The following is a 21,370-nucleotide window of genomic DNA, read 5'->3' on the forward strand; positions in this document are numbered from 1 at the left end:
GTCCAGAACACTGCCCGCGCAAAACTTCGACACTGCATCACTGAGCGACTCGACGGGCACTGCGCGCAGAGAAACACGGGATATTGGGTAGCTACGACTAAGCTCGCAGTCGTCCATGTACAAAAACAAAAAAGCTCATTACGTCTGATATCATACTGCGCGCACCTAAATACGGGCCTTGTATGGCCTGGGGACGGACGCATACTCGGGCTTGAAGTAGCGGTCCGGCAGTCTGTTCCCATACTCGTCGAAGCGGTAGTCCTCCTTCTCCTCGACCCAGACCTGCAACGGCGATCAGCGGGGGTCCGGGCGGCGCGCTCACATGCGCGGCTTGGGGTACGGGAATCTCACCTCGCGCTCGGCGTACTGCTGGTTCGGGGGCACTGGTTGCGGGTTCAGCACTTGTTCGTCGCCGAAGCCGGCGTCGCCGGTGAACCTACGTTGGTACTGGGGCGGCGCCCCGTAGGCGCCGTAGCGCTCGCTGCTCTGCATCCACGAGTTGCGCTCCGGAACGCGGTCTTCGAAGGACTCGGGGCGGCGGCCGAGGGGCGCCGCGCCGGGGTGAGACGAGTAGCGATCAGACGGGTGCGGCGCGTGGCGCTCGTACTGGTCGTGCTGCTCGTAGCGCTCCGTGGTGTGCTGCTGGTAGCGCGGGTCGGCGGGGTCGTAGCGCTCGAAGTCGAGGTCGCGCTGGTACTGGTCGCCGCGGTCACGGTCGTCGAAGTGGCGCGGGTCGCGGTCATCGAAGTGGCGGGGGCCGCGCTCGTCGATGTAGATGTCGCGGCGCTCCTCGTAGCGGGGGGCAGGGCCGTCACGCTCGATCCAGACATCACGCTCCTCGACGCGGCGCGGACCGTTGTCGCGCTCGACCCAGACTTCACGTTCGATGTGCTCGGTGTGCTTGGTGGGACCCTCGCGACGGATGTCGATGTCGATGTGCGTATCCTTGGTGGACTTCTCCTTGCCCTCCTTCTTCGGCTTCTTGGGGGCCTCCATCGGCTCGAGACCCGACAGGAAGCCAATGACCTCGGTCAGGCTGGCGTGGGCAATGGCGAGCTCCTTCTCGCGGTTCTCCAGCTTCTCCTTCTCGCTGAGCAGCCAGTAGACGCGGTGGCGGACGCCGATGCGGCGGCCCTCCTCGATGTCGCCGCCGACGCGCTCCGTGTGCGGCGTGATGTTCTCCAGGGCGCCGCGCACATCGCGCATGCAGCCGTAGACCCACTTGGACTTCTCCGGGTTGGACTCGAGGGCGTCGTGGACCTCGCGCACCGACAGCAGCCGCCGCACCTCGTCGAGGTCGGAGCGCACGCGGCCGATGATGCGCACGTAGACGGCGTTGGAGGGACCGACATCGCGCAGGCGCTTGGCCTTGTACAGGAACTCGCTGAGCTTGTATGCGCCGCCGAGGGCAGCCGCGGCCGAGCCGAACGCAAAGAGCTCTCCCTTGACCATGGTGGAGGGCGGGCAGGGGTTCCGAGGGGTGAGGATATCAGGGCGCAATGGGTGTTCTAACTGCCTCGGGAGCTGCGGAGGCCTTGCGGGAGCATCCCGTGCACGTCTGGGATGATGTGCGGAGGGTGGTGTGGAGAGGGCGCTCTGTTGTCACTCAGCTCTCCTGTGTTTTGCTTGGAAAGATGGCTGGGGTTGGTCCAGGATGACCTGCATGGCACTAGCCACAGCCTATCACGGCGCGAGGAACCGCAAGCTGTCCTCCACACGAGCCGCTGTCCGAGGCTGTTCTGAAGCCGCGCGTGTTTTGGCCCGCACGGCGACGCGCATGTGGGAATTGCCTCGAGGCGTGCACGCACCGCTGCTTCAGCTGCTATCGAACTGTCCTGCAACCGCTGTAATTACACCTTCAGTGCCAGCTCTCGCCCATGTTGCGCTCGAACACGTCAACAACGCTACCAGCCCTAGCTCCACTTTTACGGCTCGCTCGACCCCAGTACCCTGTCGCTACCCACATCTCCCCTGTCTGCCATAGGTACGAGTACTTTGCAATGAATGCCCTGACCTTGGGGTCACCAAGGCTGGTTATACTTGAATTGGCTGTAGGCTCAGCTGAAATTGTTCGTAGCTTGCGATCAAGAGATCAACACGTTAATCCAGCACCAGCTTGGCTAAAGTGTAAGACTTTGTTTCCTTGAAGTACAACATGAGCTTGATGTAATATATAACTACGACAACCCTAAGCCAGCGACCTCTCACACAAGCGCGAGATGCCTCTTCGAAAGCCTCTAAAGCTTACGCCAACGCCGTTGCCTCAGCCCTAACTGCCTTAGCCTTTGTCGTACTCGTCTTAGTCTTCGTCGTACTCGTCTTATTCTTCGTCGAAGAACTCGACTTCGTCTTCGTCGCCGCACTCGTCTTCGACACCGAGGCGCCCGAAACCACCGCCCCGGCCGCACTGCACGGAAAGTCCAGACTGGCTGTACTCGCGATGTCGACACAAAAATACTGCGAACTGCCGCTCGTCCCCACGAGCCGCGTGCCCGTCGCCGTAATGTCCTGACACACATCACTGCACACCAGCGACACAACCTCCTTGCTCTTAGCCCCCGTGCCCATGACATTGATGTAGTGCACGTCGCTGATGGCGACTTTCGAGGGGTAGCTGGCGCACGTGTCGGCGGCCGTCTGGTAGCACTGGTCGATGACGACGGGGAGCTGGACGTTCTGCACCGTGAAGTCCTGGAAGGTAATGTTCTTCACGTACCCGCTGCCGCCGCCGGTGGTGGACGAGGCGCTCGCGCTGCCGCCGAAGGCTTTGATGCGTGCGCCGTTCTCCGCGTTGACCATTGTTACGTTTTTGACTAGGATGTTGGCGATGATGTCTTGCACGCCGGCGTACTGGCCCAGCGAGCCGACAGAGATGCCGTGCGAGCCCTGGCAGTAGAGGTTTTGGACGAGTGTGTTGGTGGTGTTGGGTTTGAAGCTGACGCAGTCGTCGCCATTGATGATGTTGCTGTTGAGGATGTTGACGGTGTCGCTGCGGTAGATGTCCCATCCGTCGGTGTTCTGGGCTTGCTTGCCGCTCGACTGTATGGAATGCAGGTTTATGTTGTTGAAGGTGACGTTGTGGGAGCCGTAGACTAGGTTGTGCCAGAATGGGCTTTGGGTTTGTTTGATATTCTCGACAAGGACATTTTGCGCATTGTAGATCACCCACGGGATTGGACCTGTTTTGCCGGCCTATGGACGCAGCGTTAGCTGGGATACGGGACACTGTGCTTAGGAGTTACCGACATTGTACCAAGTATCGCCACTGCCTGAGTATGTTCCTCCACCGTAGATATGGATGTTACTACCTCCAATAGTCCATGCAGTATACGCTTTCTGGTAGTTCAACTGGAATCCATTCGAGGCCCAGTAGCTGACGTCTGCTGAAAGATTGATAGTGCCGGTCAATTCGATGGCAACGTTGTGGAGATCTGTGGTCTGCAAGAGAGAGCCAATGGTGTATGTTTTGTCCAGCACCACTGTCCCGCCGTTATTGCACGACGTCAAGGCCGCTTTGATAGCGGCAGAGTCATCATTGGTTCCGCCAGGCACTTGGCAAATGGCCGCAATGCCCGTGCTGACAAGGGACGCTGTTACTAACACTTTTCGAATCATGTTTCTGGGGTGATCTGCAAGGTGAAGGCTGGGCAGTTGCTGGGCAAAGCTTAATTTTTTATACACCTCGACCACTGTGAAGTATTGGTGTTGTTCTTTGGTAGGCATGAAGTTTGTCCGTGTCAGTCTTCGGACCGGCTACGGTGATTCGCGGATGTGGTGTATACCAATTTATCCGCGAAACTGTCAATCTACGAAGCGGGGTGAAGAATCAATGGTTTCTCCGTAATAACCTATGCACAATAAGTCGGACCGGTGTCATGATGAATGGAAACAGAGTGACTTTGCACACGAGGAAAAAAGCTTCAGTCCTCAAGATTATCTGTTGAAGTCGACATCAAGCTAGCTTGGTGCTCGCAACCGCCTAGGATCTCCCACGCTAGCTCTACATACTTGACTATCTAGTCATTCCCTAAAATCATTGACTCTATCTTAATTATGATGTAGGTAATTGTTATATACTACTTGTACTTTGCAATGAATGCCCTGACCTTGGGGTCACCAAGGCTGACTTCGTGGCCCTCAGCGTCCATCAGTTCGCGCTCCTTCTGGTCGAGTTCTCGGTCCATTGCTTTCAACTGCGCTTCCAGTTTGGGGTTCGTCAAGTTGATCTGCTGGAACGGCGTGTGTGCATATAGAGCATCAATGACTATCCGGAAGTCGCTATCAGCCCTGCTTGAGCGCTCGGCGACTTGCTCGTGAGTCGTGGTAGCTGTGGCCTGGAAGTGTTCTTGGGCCTTCTTGTCTCGCTCATTCTGAGTCTGGATGAGCGTATCCTGGAGGCCCTCCAGAGTGTCCTGATGGAAGGAGATGCCGGCGTGACGCAGTGCGTCTTGGAGCGCTGCAGGAAGAGCCAGAGATTGAGTCGGCCTGAGCTTGGTCATCGGCGTGAAAGCTGACAGTGGCACAGACGATGTCCGTCGTTTGATCGGTGTTGGGCGTTGGGAGTGCACATCGGGCATGCGTTTCGTAGCTGCCTGACTGATGTGTGCCATAGCTTGTCCGAACTCATCTGCATCTGTAGAGGACGCACTGACAATAGCCAGGCGCTTGCTCATGTAGTCGAGGGTTGAGAGGACCTTTACTTGTTAGCGAAAGCGGATGCAGAGACGGTTGGAATCGTACATAGCTTAACCAGGCGGTCCGAGCGAGGGTTCTTTCTTTCTCTTTACGTTTTTTGTCATCGACCATTGGCTTCCTCAGCTCGTGTTCGACGACCATTTCTGCAATCGAGGCGACTTCTGCGTGGAGTTCCTCCAGTTCAGCCTGTAACGCGTCCTTTCGTCTCTGAAGCTCAGGTTCGTCTGCGGCGTTGCTGTTCGACTCTCCCGAAAGGCTGTTCATATACACTGTGTCGACTCGAGCCTTGATCTCAGCAGTCTTAAAGGAGACGATGGCTTTGCACCACTGCTCCATGGACTTCTCGTCTCCGCTGGCCTCAGCCTCCGAGATAATTGTCGATACTATGTTTGGCAATCGACTCAGAATCTGGTCATCAGAGGCAAGACGTTCGGCAACGTAGCTCTTGAGGGATGACTTCTCTGATTCGTGATCTCGTCGCGCATCGTTTAGCTGTTCGGAGATAGCAGTCGAGACATCGTCTATTGCAATGTCTAACCGCGCTTTCTCTTGCCCCTCTTTCCTCCTCCTTTCGTTGCGTGCATGCTCCGCATCCAGGTTAGGCTTGTCGAGCGCCTTGAGCCTCATCAAAGCATCTCTCTGTACTTCCAGTACTCTACATTGCTCCTCGATGGCAGTCGTCGAGCTTTGCAAAGACTCGATCGCAGCTGCAATCTCATGATCCAGGATTGGGCGGATGGGTTCTCCTTCGGCCTCATATTGGTGCGCCAATCCCTTGCGCTTCAACGTCTGATACCTGTTTTTCGTCAGATCAGACTCCATGACTGGCAAAGAGCACCCACAGCTCCAGCTCTTCCTTCGTCAGCAGTGTTTCCTCGTTTAGATATTCATGAACCCATGCAGCAGCCTCTCTTTTCGTGTTTTCATCCTCAAAGCCCAGGAGGATCCTATCAAGATCAACGTCGAGATTTCGCTCTTCCAAAACGTTGAGGAGGTGATGAGCTGCTTGTTCTTCCGACATTGCGAATTAATGTTGTTCATGTGTTGATACCCCGTTGTTTTGCGGTGAAGCGGATGCGGTTAGGCCCACTTTGTCCGGACAGCGGCAACGACCAACCGCGCAGTCGCGCTTTGCGCGGCTTGACGCGTCGCGACAATTTAATTAACATCGTTCAAACTTCAATCGCAGTCATACACATCGAAGACTCGAAGTGAATATGGCACCTTCAGTACTCGAGCCCGTCATCTCGGCGACGCCCCCACACGATCTACAGAACAGCTCCAAGGCGAGCGCACCATCAAACAGCACAGCGAAGGCCGACCCCTCCCACGAAGAATTCCAGTACCTGAACTTAATACGCGACATTCTCGACAATGGCGAGCATCGTCCGGACCGCACAGGGACGGGGACATACGCCGTCTGTTTCCCTGCACAGATGAAATTCACCCTATCAAAACCCTCCTCCGACCCCTCCGCACCACCGGAGCTCATCCTGCCCCTCCTCACGACCAAACGTGTGTTCCTGCGCGCCGTTATCGGCGAATTGCTTTGGTTCGTTGCTGGATCAACCCATTACAAGTCTCTTCAAGAAGCTGGCATCAAGATTTGGGATGGCAATGGCTCGCGCGCCTACCTCGACAGCGTCGGGTTGTCGCATCACGAAGAGGGAGATCTGGGGCCGGTCTATGGCTTTCAGTGGCGGCACTTCGGCGCAGAGTACAAGGGACATGACGCAGACTACACAGGGCAAGGTGTGGACCAGCTGGCAGAAGTCATCGACAAGCTGAAGAACCGCCCTTACGACCGGAGGATCATCCTGAGCGCATGGAACCCTGCAGATCTCAAGAAGATGGCTCTCCCACCTTGCCACATGTTCGCACAGTTCTACGTCTCGTTCCCAAGGCAAAAAGAGGGCGCGACAGAGAAGCCGCGGGGCGTGCTGCACTCGCTGCTGTACCAGCGCTCGTGCGATATGGGTCTCGGTGTGCCGTTCAATATTGCATCGTACGCGCTGCTGACCCACATGCTGGCACACGTTTGCGATTTGACTCCGGGTACTTTCACACATACCATGGGCGACGCACATGTATACTGCGACCACGTTGATGCAGTCAAGGTGCAGCTGGAAAGGGAACCGCGCGAGTTCCCGACATTGAAGATTAACAGAGAAGTGGGTGGCAGCATCGATGGGTGGAAGGCTGAGGAGCTGGAGGTTCTTGGCTACAAGCCACATGGAGCTATTGCGATGAAAATGAGTGTGTAGTGTACACACTCTATGTAATACGGCGCTTGTTATGTATATATGATTGTACGAATTGATACGTTGATACCAGGCGCGCCTGCCACGACTCGCAGCAAGACACAGCAGGCGCAGTCTACCCTGACCCGTACTTGCTTGTTCCCAGCCTGAGGCCCCTCACTCGCAACCAAGTCTTTGTGTGCCGGGGCTGCATTCGCAGCTCGCCATCGCTGGGTCTGCCCCACAAGGCGCTTTCCTCCAGGCAGCAGAGCGTCCACTCACCTTCACTTCACCTCTAGCTCCACCCACGTGACAACAAGCGCGTCCGTCCCCCGGCCAATACAAATATCCCAATCGGGCCCTCCACCCCATCTCGCGCCAACGACCCAGCTTCTGCGCGCTCCACGCTCCACCACACGCGCCTCGGCTGCAGCTCCCACCGCAATGGCATCCGACAAACAGAAGCTCACGCTGATGAGCGCGCCGCTCGAAGTGCGCCACCAGATCTTCGAGCACGTTTCCGCGGGCAAGACGCCCAAGAAGGTTATGCGCTACTGGTTCGAGAAGCAGGAAGTGAAAGAAAAGACGGCTGAGCTGGCGGCGCAGAATCTCGATACGAGTGCGGCAAGGGTCGTGTATGAAGGTGATCAGTTTGCGTACGAGGAGCTGGAGGAAGAGGACGATAGTGAGTATGGTGGAGAGGGTGTGGAGGATAGCGAGGAGGAGGATGACGATGAAGATGGAGACGAAGATGGGGATGAAGAGGACGAAGAGGACGACGAGGATGATGTCGATGAGGATGAGGACGAGGACGAGGACGAGGACGGGGAGGATGCAGAGATGGCTGAGTCTGACAGCAACGCCGGTCTTCTGGTTTCTACGACAACAGGTACAAACACCGGTCAAGGGCTGAGTGTATCGGCTGTGCCCCACCCGCATTCCACGGCACAGATCCAGCAAGATGCGGCCACTCCAGTTCAAGATGCATCGCCGACTGCGGGCCAAAACCTAGCTACAGAGCAAGTTTCTTCCGCAGCAACTGCAGCTAAGGATGTCGTGCAAACTTCAACGGCTGCAGCTCCGGTTTCCACACTAGCGCCAATGCAAGTGGACGACCAAGATCATTCTGAAGATGAAGATGTTGACGCAGACATGGACGGAGATGACGAAGAGTTCCACGACGCTGAGCAAGGAACAGCCGACGAGGAAGATGCCGAGATGGACGATGAAGACGAGAACGAGGACATGAACGGTGACGAGGAAGAAGAAAATGAGGATATCGACGGTGACGAGGAGATGGTCGAGGACGATGGCGATGCTGAGACCGAGGCAGAAGCAGTGCAACTCACTCCTCCAGCGCCCGTGATCAAAGCGCACAGAAAATGGCGTCACATTCCAAAGGTACGTTCTGCGCAGTATTAGTTGAGAGGTTGCTCATGAACAACCGATTACGCACTTACACCCGATGATTTTAGCTGACCATAACAGTTCATGCGCATCACGCAATGCCCACCGCCTACCGAGCTCCTCCTCACTTCTAAACAGCTCAACGACGAAGCTAAGCGCTGGTTCTACGATGTTGCGGTTCTCCATGTCGATGCTACAGGCAGCTTCGCCCACACTAGTTTCTTCGAAGAGGCGTTCAGTCAGATCACTGAAGCCGCCTTCTCGCCCATGGAAGACATTCGCAAGGTTGAAGTTAGGTTTGTATGGGACACTACTTGGCTTCGCTCTGACGACGCAGGCCACGCATCTGCCATCTTTCCAGCACTACTCCGTCAGCGAGCCAGCTTCGTGACCGGCATACTGGCACAAGCGCCTAGCCTTGAGAAGGTGGCTATTCACTGGCACGATTCTGCTCAAGACGGCGAGGCCGTAGACCTCATGAACGACGTCCTTGTGGGGTTCTTGAGTCTCAAAGCCGATGTCAAAGTCGAGCAGCACTACATCGCTACTGATGCAAAGCCTGAGAAGAGGAGCATCGCTGGCAAACAGCGTGTTGAGTTCCAGCGCATTGTCAGTGCTGGCCTTGATAGGCTCTTCTGAGTTGCACGACTGCCTTGCAGTTTGCTCACAGGAATCGTCCGAAATCGACCTTTGATTTTACGCATATGCGCGGCGTTTTGGCTTGATGTCCTACCAGTGCGGTGCAATCGACGGATATGCAATTAAGAACGACTTACCGTCCAGCGAGGCACTGCAACCCTTCATGAGCTCGTAGGGATAGCAAGATGTCGACGGTGTCGCACTTCCTTGCTGCGCAGCAAGGTGCTGAGACCACTTGCTATCGAAACTCAAGTTTGCCAAACATGCAATCGCACACGGGTCGGAACGGGGAGCTAGACTACACAAGCTTCAATGGTCACTATATGATTTGACTCAGACATTATGCATTACGTATTAAACATTACCCGTGCCTCTCGTACAGCCCATAAGCTGAACTTTCAACCATCATAAACCATAACTCATCACCACCCCCCTACTTCGAGCTCTTAACACTCCCATCCACCCACTCCCCCCTTTCCTCATCACCATCCCCACTAACCTTGCCACCCGCACCAACACCCCGCAGCACCCCCTCTGCCCTCATCCTCTCCTCAACCCTCTCCTCAATCCTATCCTCCACCCTCCCAGCCCGCCACGCATCCACCGCCTTACACGCACACCCCACCAACCCCACCCAAACCCCCCACAACACCCCCTGCAGCGCCATCTCCGCATAGCACAGCCGCCGCCACGCGCCGATCTGCGGGATGCTGGACTCGTTGCACACGACGATGATGGTGTTGAGGCTTAGCGCAACGGCGTACAGACAGCATACGATCAGGGACTGCACGAGCGCGTAGACTGGGTGGAAGTGCGTCCGGGAGAGGAGGGCGTGGGTGGTGAGGACGCTTAGGATGTCGGGGATTAGGGCGAGGCCGAGGCGGAGGAAGAAATCTGCGCTGTGGGGGGTTAGGCAGTCCTTACTCGAGGGTGGTGTGGGTGCGGGGAAAGGGGGGGGGGGGGGGGGGGGGGGGGGCGCTAGAAACAGCCAGTGCGGCTTCAAGGGAACGTACGCGGTCTCGTCTGAGTCGTACTCCACGGTGCTGTGCCAGCTGTTGTACCACTTGCGGAACAACACCGTCTCGGTGATGGCTAGGATGGTGAACGCGGTCAGCACGACGATGCGCAGTAGATCTAGTACGAAGAACCAGCGCTGCGGGCCGTGCCAGCGGGGATCGCGGGGCGTGAGGAGCGTCTTCATGGTCTGTAGAACGGGAAGTGGTGATGCAGTGGGCACGGGTAATGGGCGTGAAGGGACGTGTTTGCTCCCAAAGAGCGGGTATTCAATGTAAGATCGTCGAAACGCTCCGTGACTGAGGTACACCGTCCTCGCTTCGAGCAACGAGGTATTTATCACGCGTGTGGGACGCCTGCCGAGCAGTGTCGTGTTGTGCCTGATCGGCGCCGCAGCCATGCATACACTACCGTACCCTGCTCAGACCTGTCTCCCGGGTTGATCGCGCTGCTTGCGGTTTCGCATTGCGTGCTGCGCCTGCACGATTCTGCCTGGTACGGGGTTGGTGCGAGACAGGGTGAGGCGCAGTGGTGAGGCGGGCTGTGTGATTGGTCGTGGTGGTCTTTGTTCGGGAGGGAGGTAGGAGCGCATCACAACGCGTAGGGGTTTGATTGACGGCGATCTCTGTTAATAGCCGACGGTCTTCTCGCCGGTAGGCGGTCGACGATGGCGGGTATGATCAGGCGTACTTGGAGCTGGTGGTCGTGGTGCAGTGCGGCGGACGGACTCAGCCTCAACGCCAAGGTCGCGCGTGGAACGCCTGGTCTGTATGGGGTATGGAGTGTGTAAAAGATATATTTACATAGAAGGTCGCATATTTATTCGCTTAAACACATGCTCTTTTGCTTTACTCAACGTACGTGGGGGAAGACGTTTTAGAGAAGCTACGTTCCAGCGATGTCTTAGAGGAAACAGATTCTTCGAGATTCAGTGAGATCTTGAATGATAAGTAGAAGTTTGAAAAGTGCCTTAGCATTCCTGCTACGTACCCAAGTCTTAGAGAGACTCATATCCCTTTTCAAATCAGAGACATCTTACAAAAAAGTGGGAGGCTAAAAACGTGCTGTACCATTCCTACCACCTACAGCTCTCAAATCTCCTTGCCGTGCGCCCAAAACCCGCCTCCATTTGTCCTGGGTGTAGCTACCGAAAAAAAATTGTACCTGCAGTCCGAGGCGGGGAAACCCGTTTCTGTGTCACCTTGACCCACATACGCAAGGGATATGTACACTAGGGATATGCTTCTCCCGACCACATCAAACCCCCCCCAGTCCGCAGCACCCCATACTCGAGCCAATTCCCTCTTCCCCAAGAAAGCAGCCAACACACATCCACCAACTCCTCCCGGTCTTAGTAGCTTCGGAACCAACACGCTATACATTGTGAACGCCCGGTACATCTGTGAGCAAGCCCCGTCCTCTCCGTTACCCGGCCCATAGCTGTCGACCGTGAACGCGATGAGATAGCGACTGGGTATGTCGTCTCACGAACAAGGCCGTAGCTGGCTAGACTTGGCGCATCGATGATCAGGCCGCCCTGGAGATGCCAGGAGCATTGTACGTCCGGGCTGTGAGCGTGCACATCATCCTCCGCATATCCATGCGTCCGCGTCGAAGACGGAGTATGAGCGCCAAGCCGCTTCGTTCGTGTTGGGGCCGCCTCGTTTGTTGTCCGTCGATACGTGCGCGACATGTCCCCAGCAAACACATCTCAAACGAACCCTCTCGAACAGGGACCCTAATCCTCCTCCCCCCACACCCCCCTTTCCTCCAACCCCACCCCCTCCAAGCCCCCAAACACCCCCTTCCCTCTCCCTCTCCCCCTCCCTCCCTGCCCATCCTCATCCTCATCATCCTCGCTATCCCCCTCCCCGCTACTATCCCGGCTACTATCCCGACTACCCCGCCTCAACTCCCCCCACCCCGCGCCCTCGCCCTCCTCATCGCCCAACCCCGGCGTCAGCGCCGGAGAAACAGGGTAATCGTCCATCAGCCGGCCCGGCAGGCCAGCGGGGGGCGCGCGGTGGGCCGAGGGGGGCGAGGGGGTGAGGGGCATGAGTGTCATTTCGGGGGGGCGGGAGAGCAGCGGTGAAGGGTGTGTGTTTTGTGTGGCTGGGGAGGGCGGAGACGGTTTGTTGGGCTGCGGGCTCGCGGGGCGCGGGGGCGGTGTCGTCGTCGTCGTCTTCGTCGGCGGCGGGGATCCGCGCTGTGCTGCTGCTTTGCGCCGCGGAGCGCGCTGGGGCTCTGGCCGTTCTGCTGCTGCGGTGCTGGATACCACCACCGGCGCCGCTGCCGGTGTCTCCGCGTTCTGGGCCTGCGTCTGCGTCTGCGTCGCCGTCTGCACCGGCACCCCCTGGACCTGCCCCGCGAACGGAAAGATCGAGAACAGCGACGCACTCAGACTGTGTCTGTTGGGCGCCGCGGGGCGCTCCTCGGCCCTCAAGCGGTCTGGAGCGGTGACGGGCGGCGGGAGCGACGCGGAGTGCGCGTGTCCGCGCTGAGCCACGGGGCTGGGTGGTTTTGAGACGGTGGATGCGGGGAGCGGAGCAGCGCACATTTCGCACTCGGTGAGCGAGGCGTGGTTGAGGAAGGTGCAGCGCGGGCACTGTTTCTTCTGCTCTGGGGGCGGGGGCGTCTGGGTCCGGGGTTCAGGATATGGTGGAGCAGTGTCGTCCTGCCTGCGGGCGCCGGGCTGCAGACGGCGCTGGACCGCAGTGTTCGCCGTGATAGACTCCGCGCCGCCGCCCCCGGGATGCGGATCCACAGACACCACGACCTGAACGTCCCGCGCGGTCCCGCACTGCAGACACTTGCACGCGCGCACCACGGTCTTCGAGAACGTGTCGTCCACGCGCGCCGGCGCCTCGAACCGGATCTCGAACCGCTCCGGCGCGCCCCCGGCCCTCACACTCGGCGCAGCAGGCAGCCCGTCCCCCTCCTCCCCCGCGCCCAGGTGCTCCACAAACGGCACCAGCACCAGCCCGCCCGCGGCAACCCGCGCCCGCGCATCCGCCCTTACAATCCACGCCCCGCGCCCCACGCCCCCGCGCTCAAAGTACTTGCCCACCATGTCGCCAAACCAGCGCCGCACCTCGCCGCCCTGCGCCTGCCGGGCGCGATCGCCGCCGCGCAGCGGCCACAAGCAGTCGACGACGCGTTTCTCGACGCGGGCTTTGCGGACGAGCAGATCCCATCTTCCACACTCGAACAGCTTCTTGTCGAGGCGCGAGTGGGACTCGTACCGCGCGAAGCGGGCCACGAGGCCGGAGATGAAGGGCCCGGGGAGCGAGTACGTGGCGACGAAGAGCGCGAGGTCGGAGAGGTCCTTCTGGGCCTGGGCGTTGGCGGGGCGGAGCGTCTGGGGGCTGATTTCGTGGCCGAGGCTGGTCCAGCGCGGGGCCTGGCGCGGCTCGGCGGTTGCGGTGCTCCAGATGGAGCGGAGGGGTGCGTACTCGGCTTTGAAGTAGTTGTATACGAAGTCGCGGAAGTCGGCGTCGGTGAGGGGCGGCATGGCGTGGCCGGGGGGGATGTCCATGTTGGCGGCCTGGGTGTCGTTGCGGTGTTGCGAACGACCTTCGTGGAGTGAGCTCGTGACTGATGTCGTGACTGCCCTTCGTTGCGGTGTCGTGAGTGACGTCGTCAACGACCTTCAATATCCTAAGCACCCTCACAGCGCCCTCGTAGACCGACGTTGCCGTGCAATACACCACACCACAACTAACCTCCAACAATCCGCTTTCGCTTTCACTTCGCTTTAACAACACCACACCTGGAAACTATCCTCGCACTCGTAAACGCTCAGTCGAAGGACGTTGACGATCCTACAATAGTCTATCTCTTTCTTTCTTTCTTCCTTCCCTTCCCTACCCAACGCAGCGCAGCAACGCAAGAGACGTACTTAGTAAAAGCTGCTGCCTAGCGCGCAGTCGTGTCAGACTCCAGAGTACTTACATACGTGTGCGGATAAGCAGCGAGAGGAGGACGCCGAGTGACGATGGCTACACGGCTGCGCCACAGCGCGTGATACAGTAGACCCGCGACTGCTGACTACCTAGGTAAAAACCATCATAGGCGTTTGCGAATCCATGGTTGGTGGTGAGCGCATACGTCATCGACCAGCTGTGGCGGTGGTGGCGGACCGCGGCTCGCGCGCCACGGGACCACGTGCACTACGAGTTCGTACTTTTGCCACACGACGACCGCGAAAGACGACAAGAACGACGATGATATGTGGTGAGATACGTGATGTGAATATTGACAAAGCAGTATCTAGTCCATGTGTCGAATATGTATAGTCGTGCGAAAATCCCAGAGGTATCCTGCCCTGCTCCGTCATGCTAATGCCCCAATGCCGTTGGTACAGTCAAACGAAACCCGCCGTGATGTACACGCTGCCACAATCATGTCTATCCTTCCATCCTCCTGCGTAGCCGAAGAGTCGCGTCGGGGAGTCCGGCATCTAACCAGTGAATCGGAAGCGCGAGGCCTCCAGCCGGCCCAGACCCTCTCGCGGCGCCACGTTGCGGCGGCGGTAGCTGGTCGTGAAGTCCTGGAGGATGGTCCGGATCATCCTGACATCGCCAGTCTGGATGCGTTGGCGGATGTTGTTCAGGAAGCGCTCGCTTTCCTGGGGTGTGATGCTGCCCTGTGGGAGCATGGCGACTGTGTTGGCGACCCACGAGGCGACCTGCTCGGGGTTGAGCTCGAAGAGATCGAGGAGCACACCTGAGGAGTCTGCAAAGCAGCCTTCGGGGAAGCTGTACATCATCCCGGTCATAATACGCTGAACCATGACCTCCCCGGCAGTCAGGACCAGCTGCTTAACCCGGTCCTGCAGCTGCTTGGGGACTTCGTGTCGTGTGTGGTCGAAGCTAGACGACGGCGAGGCATTGCGACCATAGCCGAGCAGGTCGCGGAGGAAGTGGAGTGTTGCAATGATCGGCTCCTCCTTGAGCAGAGCAAGCGCGTTGCAAGCTGCCAGCACGATGGTCTCCATGAGCGGCGACATGATCGATTCGGAGGGGAAGTACAGCGCCATGTCGGAGGCGAGCCGGAAGTAGTCCTCGATCACTGGAATAGTTAGTGGTTGTAAGGTCATAGAGTTGATAAACATACAGTCAGGAAGCTCGTCTGGTCGGACGACATCGCTCAGCATCTTCAAGAAAGTCCTCGCTTGCTGCTCGTAAAACTGGTAGACGTCGTTGGCCAGCCCGGGATCCACTTGCTCTACACCCTGTGAAAACTCCCGCACGATGGCAGCTGTAGCCCACAGGAAGCAGCCCTGTCTTGATGCGTCGAAGCCCTGTGTCAGTCGTGTTGCAAGCTCGGGCAGCAGTGGTCGCATGGCCGTTCGGTACGACAACACCATGTATCGCCAGCAACGGCAGACGCGTTCGAGAATCGGCACGCTCTGGTTGAAATGTGTGATGAGATTTCCGAGCAGGGGGAAGAGCTCCTGGCAGTACTTGACGGCTGGGTTGTCCTGCCCGACTGGCACCTCGGGCTGCACAAACTCGATGAAAATCGTGACGAGGTTGATCTTGTCAGCAAGAAGCTTCTGTGCTGGCTCGTCCTTGGCCTGGTTCGCGATCGCCGCCAAGTTCTGCATGACAGGGTCGACGTAGAGTTTGAGAGTTGGGTAGACCTGATCGATAGGAACTCTGGCGACGACCGAAGCAACGCCCTCTGTGATCTCCTCCTGGCTGCTTACCGGGAGCTGATCGAGGTGCTTTTGGTAGAACTGCTGCAGGGGAACGATGAAGTTGACAAGCAAGCTGGCGCAGTCGTTGCAGAAGAATTTGAACGAGAGTGCAGCGGCGCGGATGACATCCTTCGTCGAGTGTTCGAAAGCGGCCATGATGTAATCCAGTTGAGGTTGCAGGGTGTCCGGGTGTCGGGCTGTCCATTCTGTGTAGCGACCGAGGGCCATGACAGCCTGGAAGCGGAGTTTGTTGTGGTCGGGTATCGAGACGATGAGCGGGATGAGGCGGGGCAGCATCACATCTTCGTCCGGAGGTACCATGCGACCCATCGCCCTGACGGCGAACAACGGTGCCTCGAGCTTCTGCCACTCTGGCACACTGTTCGGTCCAGCCTGCGGCCCATATGTCTGCACCCACTGCTGGATCAGATCGTATGGCTTCTGCAGGCACTCCGTCACACCCATTACTTCGCAACAGTCCTTGAGAACGTCGCCCATCTGGTGGCGGAATTCTCTGAACTTCTCTTCCTGCTCGCGGTCGCCCTCGAAAAGATCCTTCTCGTCGCCACCTTCCGGCCGTGGGTACTCCAGGTGGCCGATCATGATGTCGATGAGCTTCGAGTAGATGTCGATGCTCTGCATGCGAGCTGGTGTGTACTTGTCGATGGTCAGGTACTGCTTCAGGTCGTACCAGAACTTGAAGGTGTGGGCGATGGCGTCTCGCTCTTTGTCGAGTGCCGCGGTCTCCAGCACGGCCTCTACCAGGGCGCGGAAATCAGTTGGCAGCCGTGCGATCAACAAGACCCACGACTCTCCGGCCTCTGCGAATATCCTGGCGATGCCCTTGAACTTCTCGGTGTCCTCCTCCTGTGCAGCCTGCGCAAGCTTAGGTCGCAGGGCAATTACCTGCGGGTACAAGACCAGGATGGATTGCATCGCCTCGTCCACATCTCGCGTCTCGCCAATGAGAGCACTGAGACACTCAACAGCAGCGTCGAACGCATCGTCGTCTGCGTTCAAGTCGTCGACAATGATGGGCAGGAGGGGCGAGCTCAGGATAGAGTCGAGGGGGATCTCGCGCATCCACGACGTGATGCAATTCAGCAGCTGGGGATTCCGGGCAGCAGCCGCTACGCTTGTTAGCAGTCGTCCCTGACAGAAAGCAGGCGACGTACGTGATGATGTGGCGTAGGCGACGAGGAGCTTTAGGGCCTGCTCGGCGTTGTCCTCGATCAACTCGGCGGTCCTCATTGTCAATTCGTGTTCCTGACCACCAGCATTAGACTCTAACTCTGATATGACATGTCGGGACCGTGGGAAGGTGCCGCGGGCGGGAGGTGGGTGGTGGGTCGGCCGGACGTACTGTGAGCGCGATCTTACGTCCATGCGTGACTTCTTCTGGCAGAACGCGGAGAAAATCCAAGACGCAGGGCAGCGTGGCTGGGTCGGACCCCAGCGCACTGACAATGTCGGTGAGCACGTCTTTCCACTCGGTCATCTGGATGGCCAAGTTGGCCAGACAGACGCACAGCGTCAGCCTGATGGGCTTGGGCCCGGCGTGGAAGACGGTCAGGCTCTTCATAATCGAGGCGCGCAGCTGCGGCAGCTGCTCGCGGGGTATTTGGTGGAGGTCGTATACGATCTGGCGCGGTCAGAAGAGCCAGCGGGCCAGCGGCGGTGCTCGGCGACATACCTTGCCCTTCAGGGTGGTGGCGGCGAACAGCTTCGCGGCCGCGTCCACCGAACTCGACTCCAGCATGGCCAGCGTTGTTGTCCATGCCTCTTGCTGCGGCGCTCGTCAGCCCAGTCTGCCTCTGCCTCTGCCTCGCTCGCCCAACGTACCGACTTCTGAAACTTTTCCAAAAACTCGTGTGCCTGCTCTTTCTGTGTGCGGTTCGACGCTGACTGCATCAGGTTATGCGCGGCCAGCACCGGCTCGTAGACCTGGGCGCCGTTGGTGGCCATGGCGACGGCAGTCCGGGATGGTGGGGGGGAAGTAAGGAGCGTGGTGGGGAGACGGCGGCGGGGTATTAAGTGCGCTGCCTCATGAACCGGGGAGGCGCTGCGGTCCAGACAAGAGCAAGCGGCAGGGAGCAAGCGGCCGGGTGGGAGGGGACGTTTGTTTGTGTTTGCTCGGTATGATGAGAAGTTGCATAAAGTGACGGACTGCGATCCCGCCCGCACCTGCCCGCCAAGCCCTCACGTCCCAAATTGTGCGCGGAACCACAGCTGCACCTCCGACGACCCACCCGCGCCCTCACCCGCCTCGACGCTCGAATCTGCACGCTCCCGCTCGCCCGCGCTCGCCCACGCTCGCCCACACTTCACTCACCTCTCCCAGCATGAATCGCGGCGGTAAGACTGTCGGCAGCCCAATCATGTCCAGCGCTAACTAGCATAGGCCGCGGCGGAGGAAAAGGTACGACAGCAACCAGCGCGTCGCGCGACCCACTGCGCTGACCTCACACAGTCCTCCTCCCTCCCATCAACTTCATCTTCAAGCTGCTGCAGTCACGTGCCACCGTCTCGGTCTGGCTGTACGAAAACCTCGGTCTGCGCATCGAGGGCAAGCTCCGCGTATGCGCCCACGGACATTGCACGTGTCGCGCCTGCTAACACCCACAGGGCTTCGATGAGTTCATGAACCTCGTCATCGACGACGCGGTCGAGGTCACCATGGCGAAGAAGGACACACCAGAGGAGCGGCGCCGGGTCGGCCAGATCCTGCTCAAGGGCGACAACATCTCTCTCATTCAGCAGCTCCAATGATTACGAACGCTACAAACTGGCGGCGAGCCGCTCCATTCGCGCTTTGGATCGCGCAGGAAGCATATCGAGGTTGACGTGGAGGTGCTATGTGGAGGCAGAAAACATGTTGGGCGGGAAGTGGCTACTTATCCAGCGCGACGGACCTCGCCATCGCCGGTGATCAGGGCGTCGAGACGATAGTCGGACTGGTCCATGGGGATAGATTCGCCTGGCGGAAGCAGCTGCTCGGTCAGAGCCAGACCAACTTTGACGTGGTTAGTTAGCCCATCAGCCATGTACGAATACCAGTATTTCTTACCGCGAAAAGGCATGCGCGATGCTTGGTGACACCGTTGCAAGAAGAAGTCGTAGTAGCCCTTGCCGTGTCCAAGGCGCCCGAACTCTGAATCGAAAGCCATGCCCGGCATGACGATCAGGTCGAGCCCGTCAGTGATGTTGTCGTTGTTGCCTCTGGTGGTGCCAGTCGTGCCGAAGCAGTTTTCACGTGTTGAGATGGTGTCCTCGCCGAACGTAGGAATGCCCCATTTGTCCGGCTCGCACGCTTCAAAGTCGGACAGCGACGCCAGTTGGAGCATGTCCATGATGGACTTTGGGCCATCGTGGCACTTGCGCCCGTACGTGTGCGGAACAAAGACCTGCTTGCCCTGGGCGATTGCGTCGTGCACAATGCTGTTGGTCATGATCTCGCCCGCAGGCATGGAAAGATACACACTGATGCGCTTGGCTGCCTTGTACTCTGGCGTGGCAAACAGAGCTTTCGCAGCATGGGCGGCTGGGGTTGTTAACACACTGCAATGACGCATTGCCAGCACGTACATTGGGTTTCAGCTGATGCATCGGAGACGTCTTTCAAGATGGCCTTGATCTTCTTCCTCAGATCCTTCTTGAGCGCTACGACGGCCGCCATGGTCAATGGCAACACTACAACAGCCTGACTCTCAGTCGTGATCGTGAGAGATAATGAGGCCGAGCGTGGTATCGATAAGCTCACGCTCACGCTCACGCACGCTGCACGCAGTTGAACGGGCCCTAAATTGCGGGCGTGGTGGGCATGGATCGGCGACTAGCGCCCCGACATCCCTGTCATTCGCCGCCTCCTTTGCGACTGCAAGATCCAGGCACGCAGCCGCCAACCTCACATTTGACCGCACTCGATCACACTCGACCCCAACCGGCCCTCGCTCTCCCGTCGCGCCTCTCCCAACCACCACACTCGCTTGACCCGCATACAAACACCGCCATGGTGTCGTTCACAGCAGTGCTGCTGCTCGCCAGCGCGGCCCTGCACGCCCACGCCCAAGACTTCTCCGACCTGGTCGGCACCTGGAGCAGCAAGTCCAACTCGACCTTCACCGGCGACGTACTTAGCCCGCAGTCCCACCCCCGCGCCCACGCCCGCTAACCCCCACAGGGCTTCTACAACCCCAGCGCGGACCACTTCACCGAGCCCAAGCACCCGGGCATCAGCTACTCCTTCAGCGCCGACGGCTACTACGAGGAATCCTACTACCGCGCGGTCGCGAACCGTACGCCCGCCCATCCATGCCGTGTCGCGGAACTAACGCGCCCCAGCTACAAACCCAAAGTGCCCCAGGGGCATCATCCAGTGGCAGCACGGCAAGTTCGAGAAGCTCGCCAACGGCTCGCTGAACCTGCACCCCATCCGCGTCGACGGGCGGCAGCTGTACTCGGATCCGTGCGTGTACAAGAACAGCATCTACACGCGGTACAACGCGAGCGAGACGTTTACTGTGGGTGTTCCCTTGCCTGCGCCAGCCCGCAATCCGCCCCCAACCTTCCCAACCGTCCCAACCGCACCTCGCGTTCCCGTTCTCGTTCTCGTTGTCCGCAAATGCTAATTCTTATCCCTTCTCCAGCGCTACGAATCCCGCACAGACGACTACCACAAAATCCCCCGCCTCAACCTCTACAAATTCGACGGCTCGCCCCTCATGCCCCTCTACCTCGCCTTCTCCACCCCCAAGATGCTGCCCACCACCACCCTCAACCCGCTCGTCACCGCCACCGCCACCGCGAAAGCGAAAGCCAGGCGTGCCCTGCCCATGCCGGACGAGGTGCTGCTGCGCAAGAGCGGGAATCTGGCGGACGGCGTGTTTTGGGCGGGTGTGCTGGCGTCGGGGGCGGGGGGGCTGCTGTGGTGGTTTTTTTAGGCGTGTGTCGAGAGGTTGAATGGGCGACGGGCGATGGGCGATGGGAGATACCGGGGAGATTGGCGTTTTGGGCGCAGAGATTGGGTTGGTTGGCCGGTTTTAGCTTCCTTTGCTTTGCGATACTGTACTCTACTTGACAGCGAGACTGCCCACAGACCTGGCTAGATGCGGTGTTGCACGTTACGATACGATATACGATACACTTCACTTCACTTCACTTCATTTTCTTTCTCTGGACAGCACGGAGTAGCATTTCTTCAGCGACGCGTAGCTTTTATTCATCGTTCATCGTTCATCGACGCGTAGCATTTGTTCATTGTAGCGTAGCATGTTGTAAATTGATATACCACAACACACCACACCATAACATTGCATAAACTGCGAAAACTGCGGAAATCTAAGTACTCTAGCTTTCTCCTCGCACTGGTTTTAGGAGCGGGGTATGTTGTAGTGCTGCGGCGGTCTGGGTCTATGCGTTTGCGATGCGTTGCGATTGCGTTGCGATTGCGATTGCGATTGCGTGGTCGTCTCTATGGCTGCGTGTGCGTGGTCGCGTGCGTGATGTGTGATGTGTGATGTTTGATGTGTGGTGCTTTTGCTATTCTGCGGCGGTGGGGGTGGGAAAGAGTGGTGATAGCAGAGCGCAGGGGTTGTGTGCTCGTGGTTGTGTGTCGACTTTGATGCTCGTGGTTGTGTGGAGCAGTCTGGTGCTGAGGGGGCCTGTGGTGGGCTGC

At 58.4% G+C, this 21,370-nt stretch overlaps 10 protein-coding genes across 10 annotated transcripts; 3 read left to right on the forward strand and 7 right to left on the reverse strand.

Annotated features, from left to right (window-relative positions):
* Positions 1-9: 9 nt before the first annotated feature.
* Positions 10-1,835, reverse strand: C7974DRAFT_407072 (uncharacterized protein). The gene is made up of 3 exons (XM_046143198.1): positions 441-1,835; positions 352-383; positions 10-282 (listed from the first exon to the last, which is right to left on the reverse strand). The coding sequence occupies exons 1-3, from the start codon at positions 1,450-1,452 to the stop codon at positions 166-168; spliced, it is 1,161 nt and encodes a 386-aa protein (XP_045991154.1). The 5' UTR covers positions 1,453-1,835; the 3' UTR covers positions 10-165.
* Positions 1,836-2,145: 310 nt separating this feature from the next.
* Positions 2,146-3,634, reverse strand: C7974DRAFT_347429 (pectin lyase fold/virulence factor). Its single transcript, XM_046139396.1, has 2 exons — positions 3,247-3,634; positions 2,146-3,192 (listed from the first exon to the last, which is right to left on the reverse strand). The coding sequence occupies exons 1-2, from the start codon at positions 3,613-3,615 to the stop codon at positions 2,245-2,247; spliced, it is 1,317 nt and encodes a 438-aa protein (XP_045991155.1). The 5' UTR covers positions 3,616-3,634; the 3' UTR covers positions 2,146-2,244.
* A 292-nt stretch (positions 3,635-3,926) lies between these two features.
* On the reverse strand, positions 3,927-5,734 carry C7974DRAFT_347432 (uncharacterized protein). The gene is made up of 3 exons (XM_046139397.1): positions 5,538-5,734; positions 4,741-5,491; positions 3,927-4,694 (listed from the first exon to the last, which is right to left on the reverse strand). Exons 1-3 carry the CDS (start codon positions 5,714-5,716, stop codon positions 4,077-4,079), a joined length of 1,548 nt encoding a protein of 515 aa, XP_045991156.1. The 5' UTR covers positions 5,717-5,734; the 3' UTR covers positions 3,927-4,076.
* A 131-nt stretch (positions 5,735-5,865) lies between these two features.
* Positions 5,866-7,063, forward strand: C7974DRAFT_91544 (thymidylate synthase-like protein). Its single transcript, XM_046147508.1, has one exon. It carries the CDS (start codon positions 5,913-5,915, stop codon positions 6,957-6,959), a length of 1,047 nt encoding a protein of 348 aa, XP_045991157.1. The 5' UTR covers positions 5,866-5,912; the 3' UTR covers positions 6,960-7,063.
* A 2,351-nt stretch (positions 7,064-9,414) lies between these two features.
* Positions 9,415-10,182, reverse strand: C7974DRAFT_419027 (uncharacterized protein; the record flags this gene model as incomplete). The annotated part of the gene is made up of 2 exons (XM_046144193.1): positions 9,415-9,880; positions 9,995-10,182. The coding sequence occupies 2 exons, from the start codon at positions 10,180-10,182 to the stop codon at positions 9,415-9,417; spliced, it is 654 nt and encodes a 217-aa protein (XP_045991158.1).
* A 1,551-nt stretch (positions 10,183-11,733) lies between these two features.
* On the reverse strand, positions 11,734-13,530 carry C7974DRAFT_419028 (uncharacterized protein; the record flags this gene model as incomplete). Its single annotated transcript, XM_046144194.1, has 1 exon — positions 11,734-13,530. One exon carries the CDS (start codon positions 13,528-13,530, stop codon positions 11,734-11,736), a length of 1,797 nt encoding a protein of 598 aa, XP_045991159.1.
* Positions 13,531-14,150: 620 nt separating this feature from the next.
* On the reverse strand, positions 14,151-17,832 carry C7974DRAFT_407083 (armadillo-type protein). The gene is made up of 6 exons (XM_046143199.1): positions 17,539-17,832; positions 17,390-17,482; positions 17,060-17,338; positions 16,872-16,962; positions 15,111-16,826; positions 14,151-15,065 (listed from the first exon to the last, which is right to left on the reverse strand). The coding sequence occupies exons 1-6, from the start codon at positions 17,659-17,661 to the stop codon at positions 14,455-14,457; spliced, it is 2,913 nt and encodes a 970-aa protein (XP_045991160.1). The 5' UTR covers positions 17,662-17,832; the 3' UTR covers positions 14,151-14,454.
* Positions 17,833-17,945: 113 nt separating this feature from the next.
* C7974DRAFT_91622 (small nuclear ribonucleoprotein-like protein E) lies at positions 17,946-18,528 on the forward strand. The gene is made up of 4 exons (XM_046147509.1): positions 17,946-18,048; positions 18,098-18,115; positions 18,167-18,273; positions 18,322-18,528. Exons 1-4 carry the CDS (start codon positions 18,039-18,041, stop codon positions 18,463-18,465), a joined length of 279 nt encoding a protein of 92 aa, XP_045991161.1. The 5' UTR covers positions 17,946-18,038; the 3' UTR covers positions 18,466-18,528.
* Positions 18,529-18,590: 62 nt separating this feature from the next.
* C7974DRAFT_323597 (uncharacterized protein) lies at positions 18,591-19,372 on the reverse strand (the record flags this gene model as incomplete). The annotated part of the gene is made up of 2 exons (XM_046138912.1): positions 18,591-19,237; positions 19,282-19,372. The coding sequence occupies 2 exons, from the start codon at positions 19,370-19,372 to the stop codon at positions 18,591-18,593; spliced, it is 738 nt and encodes a 245-aa protein (XP_045991162.1).
* A 333-nt stretch (positions 19,373-19,705) lies between these two features.
* C7974DRAFT_323419 (chaperone for protein-folding within the ER, fungal-domain-containing protein) lies at positions 19,706-20,636 on the forward strand (the record flags this gene model as incomplete). The annotated part of the gene is made up of 4 exons (XM_046138898.1): positions 19,706-19,825; positions 19,877-19,991; positions 20,038-20,216; positions 20,343-20,636. The coding sequence occupies 4 exons, from the start codon at positions 19,706-19,708 to the stop codon at positions 20,634-20,636; spliced, it is 708 nt and encodes a 235-aa protein (XP_045991163.1).
* Positions 20,637-21,370: the final 734 nt, after the last annotated feature.

This window comes from Boeremia exigua (genome assembly GCF_020726555.1).
Source record: "Boeremia exigua strain MPI-SDFR-AT-0100 chromosome Unknown C7974scaffold_16, whole genome shotgun sequence".
NCBI lineage: Eukaryota > Fungi > Ascomycota > Dothideomycetes > Pleosporales > Didymellaceae > Boeremia > Boeremia exigua.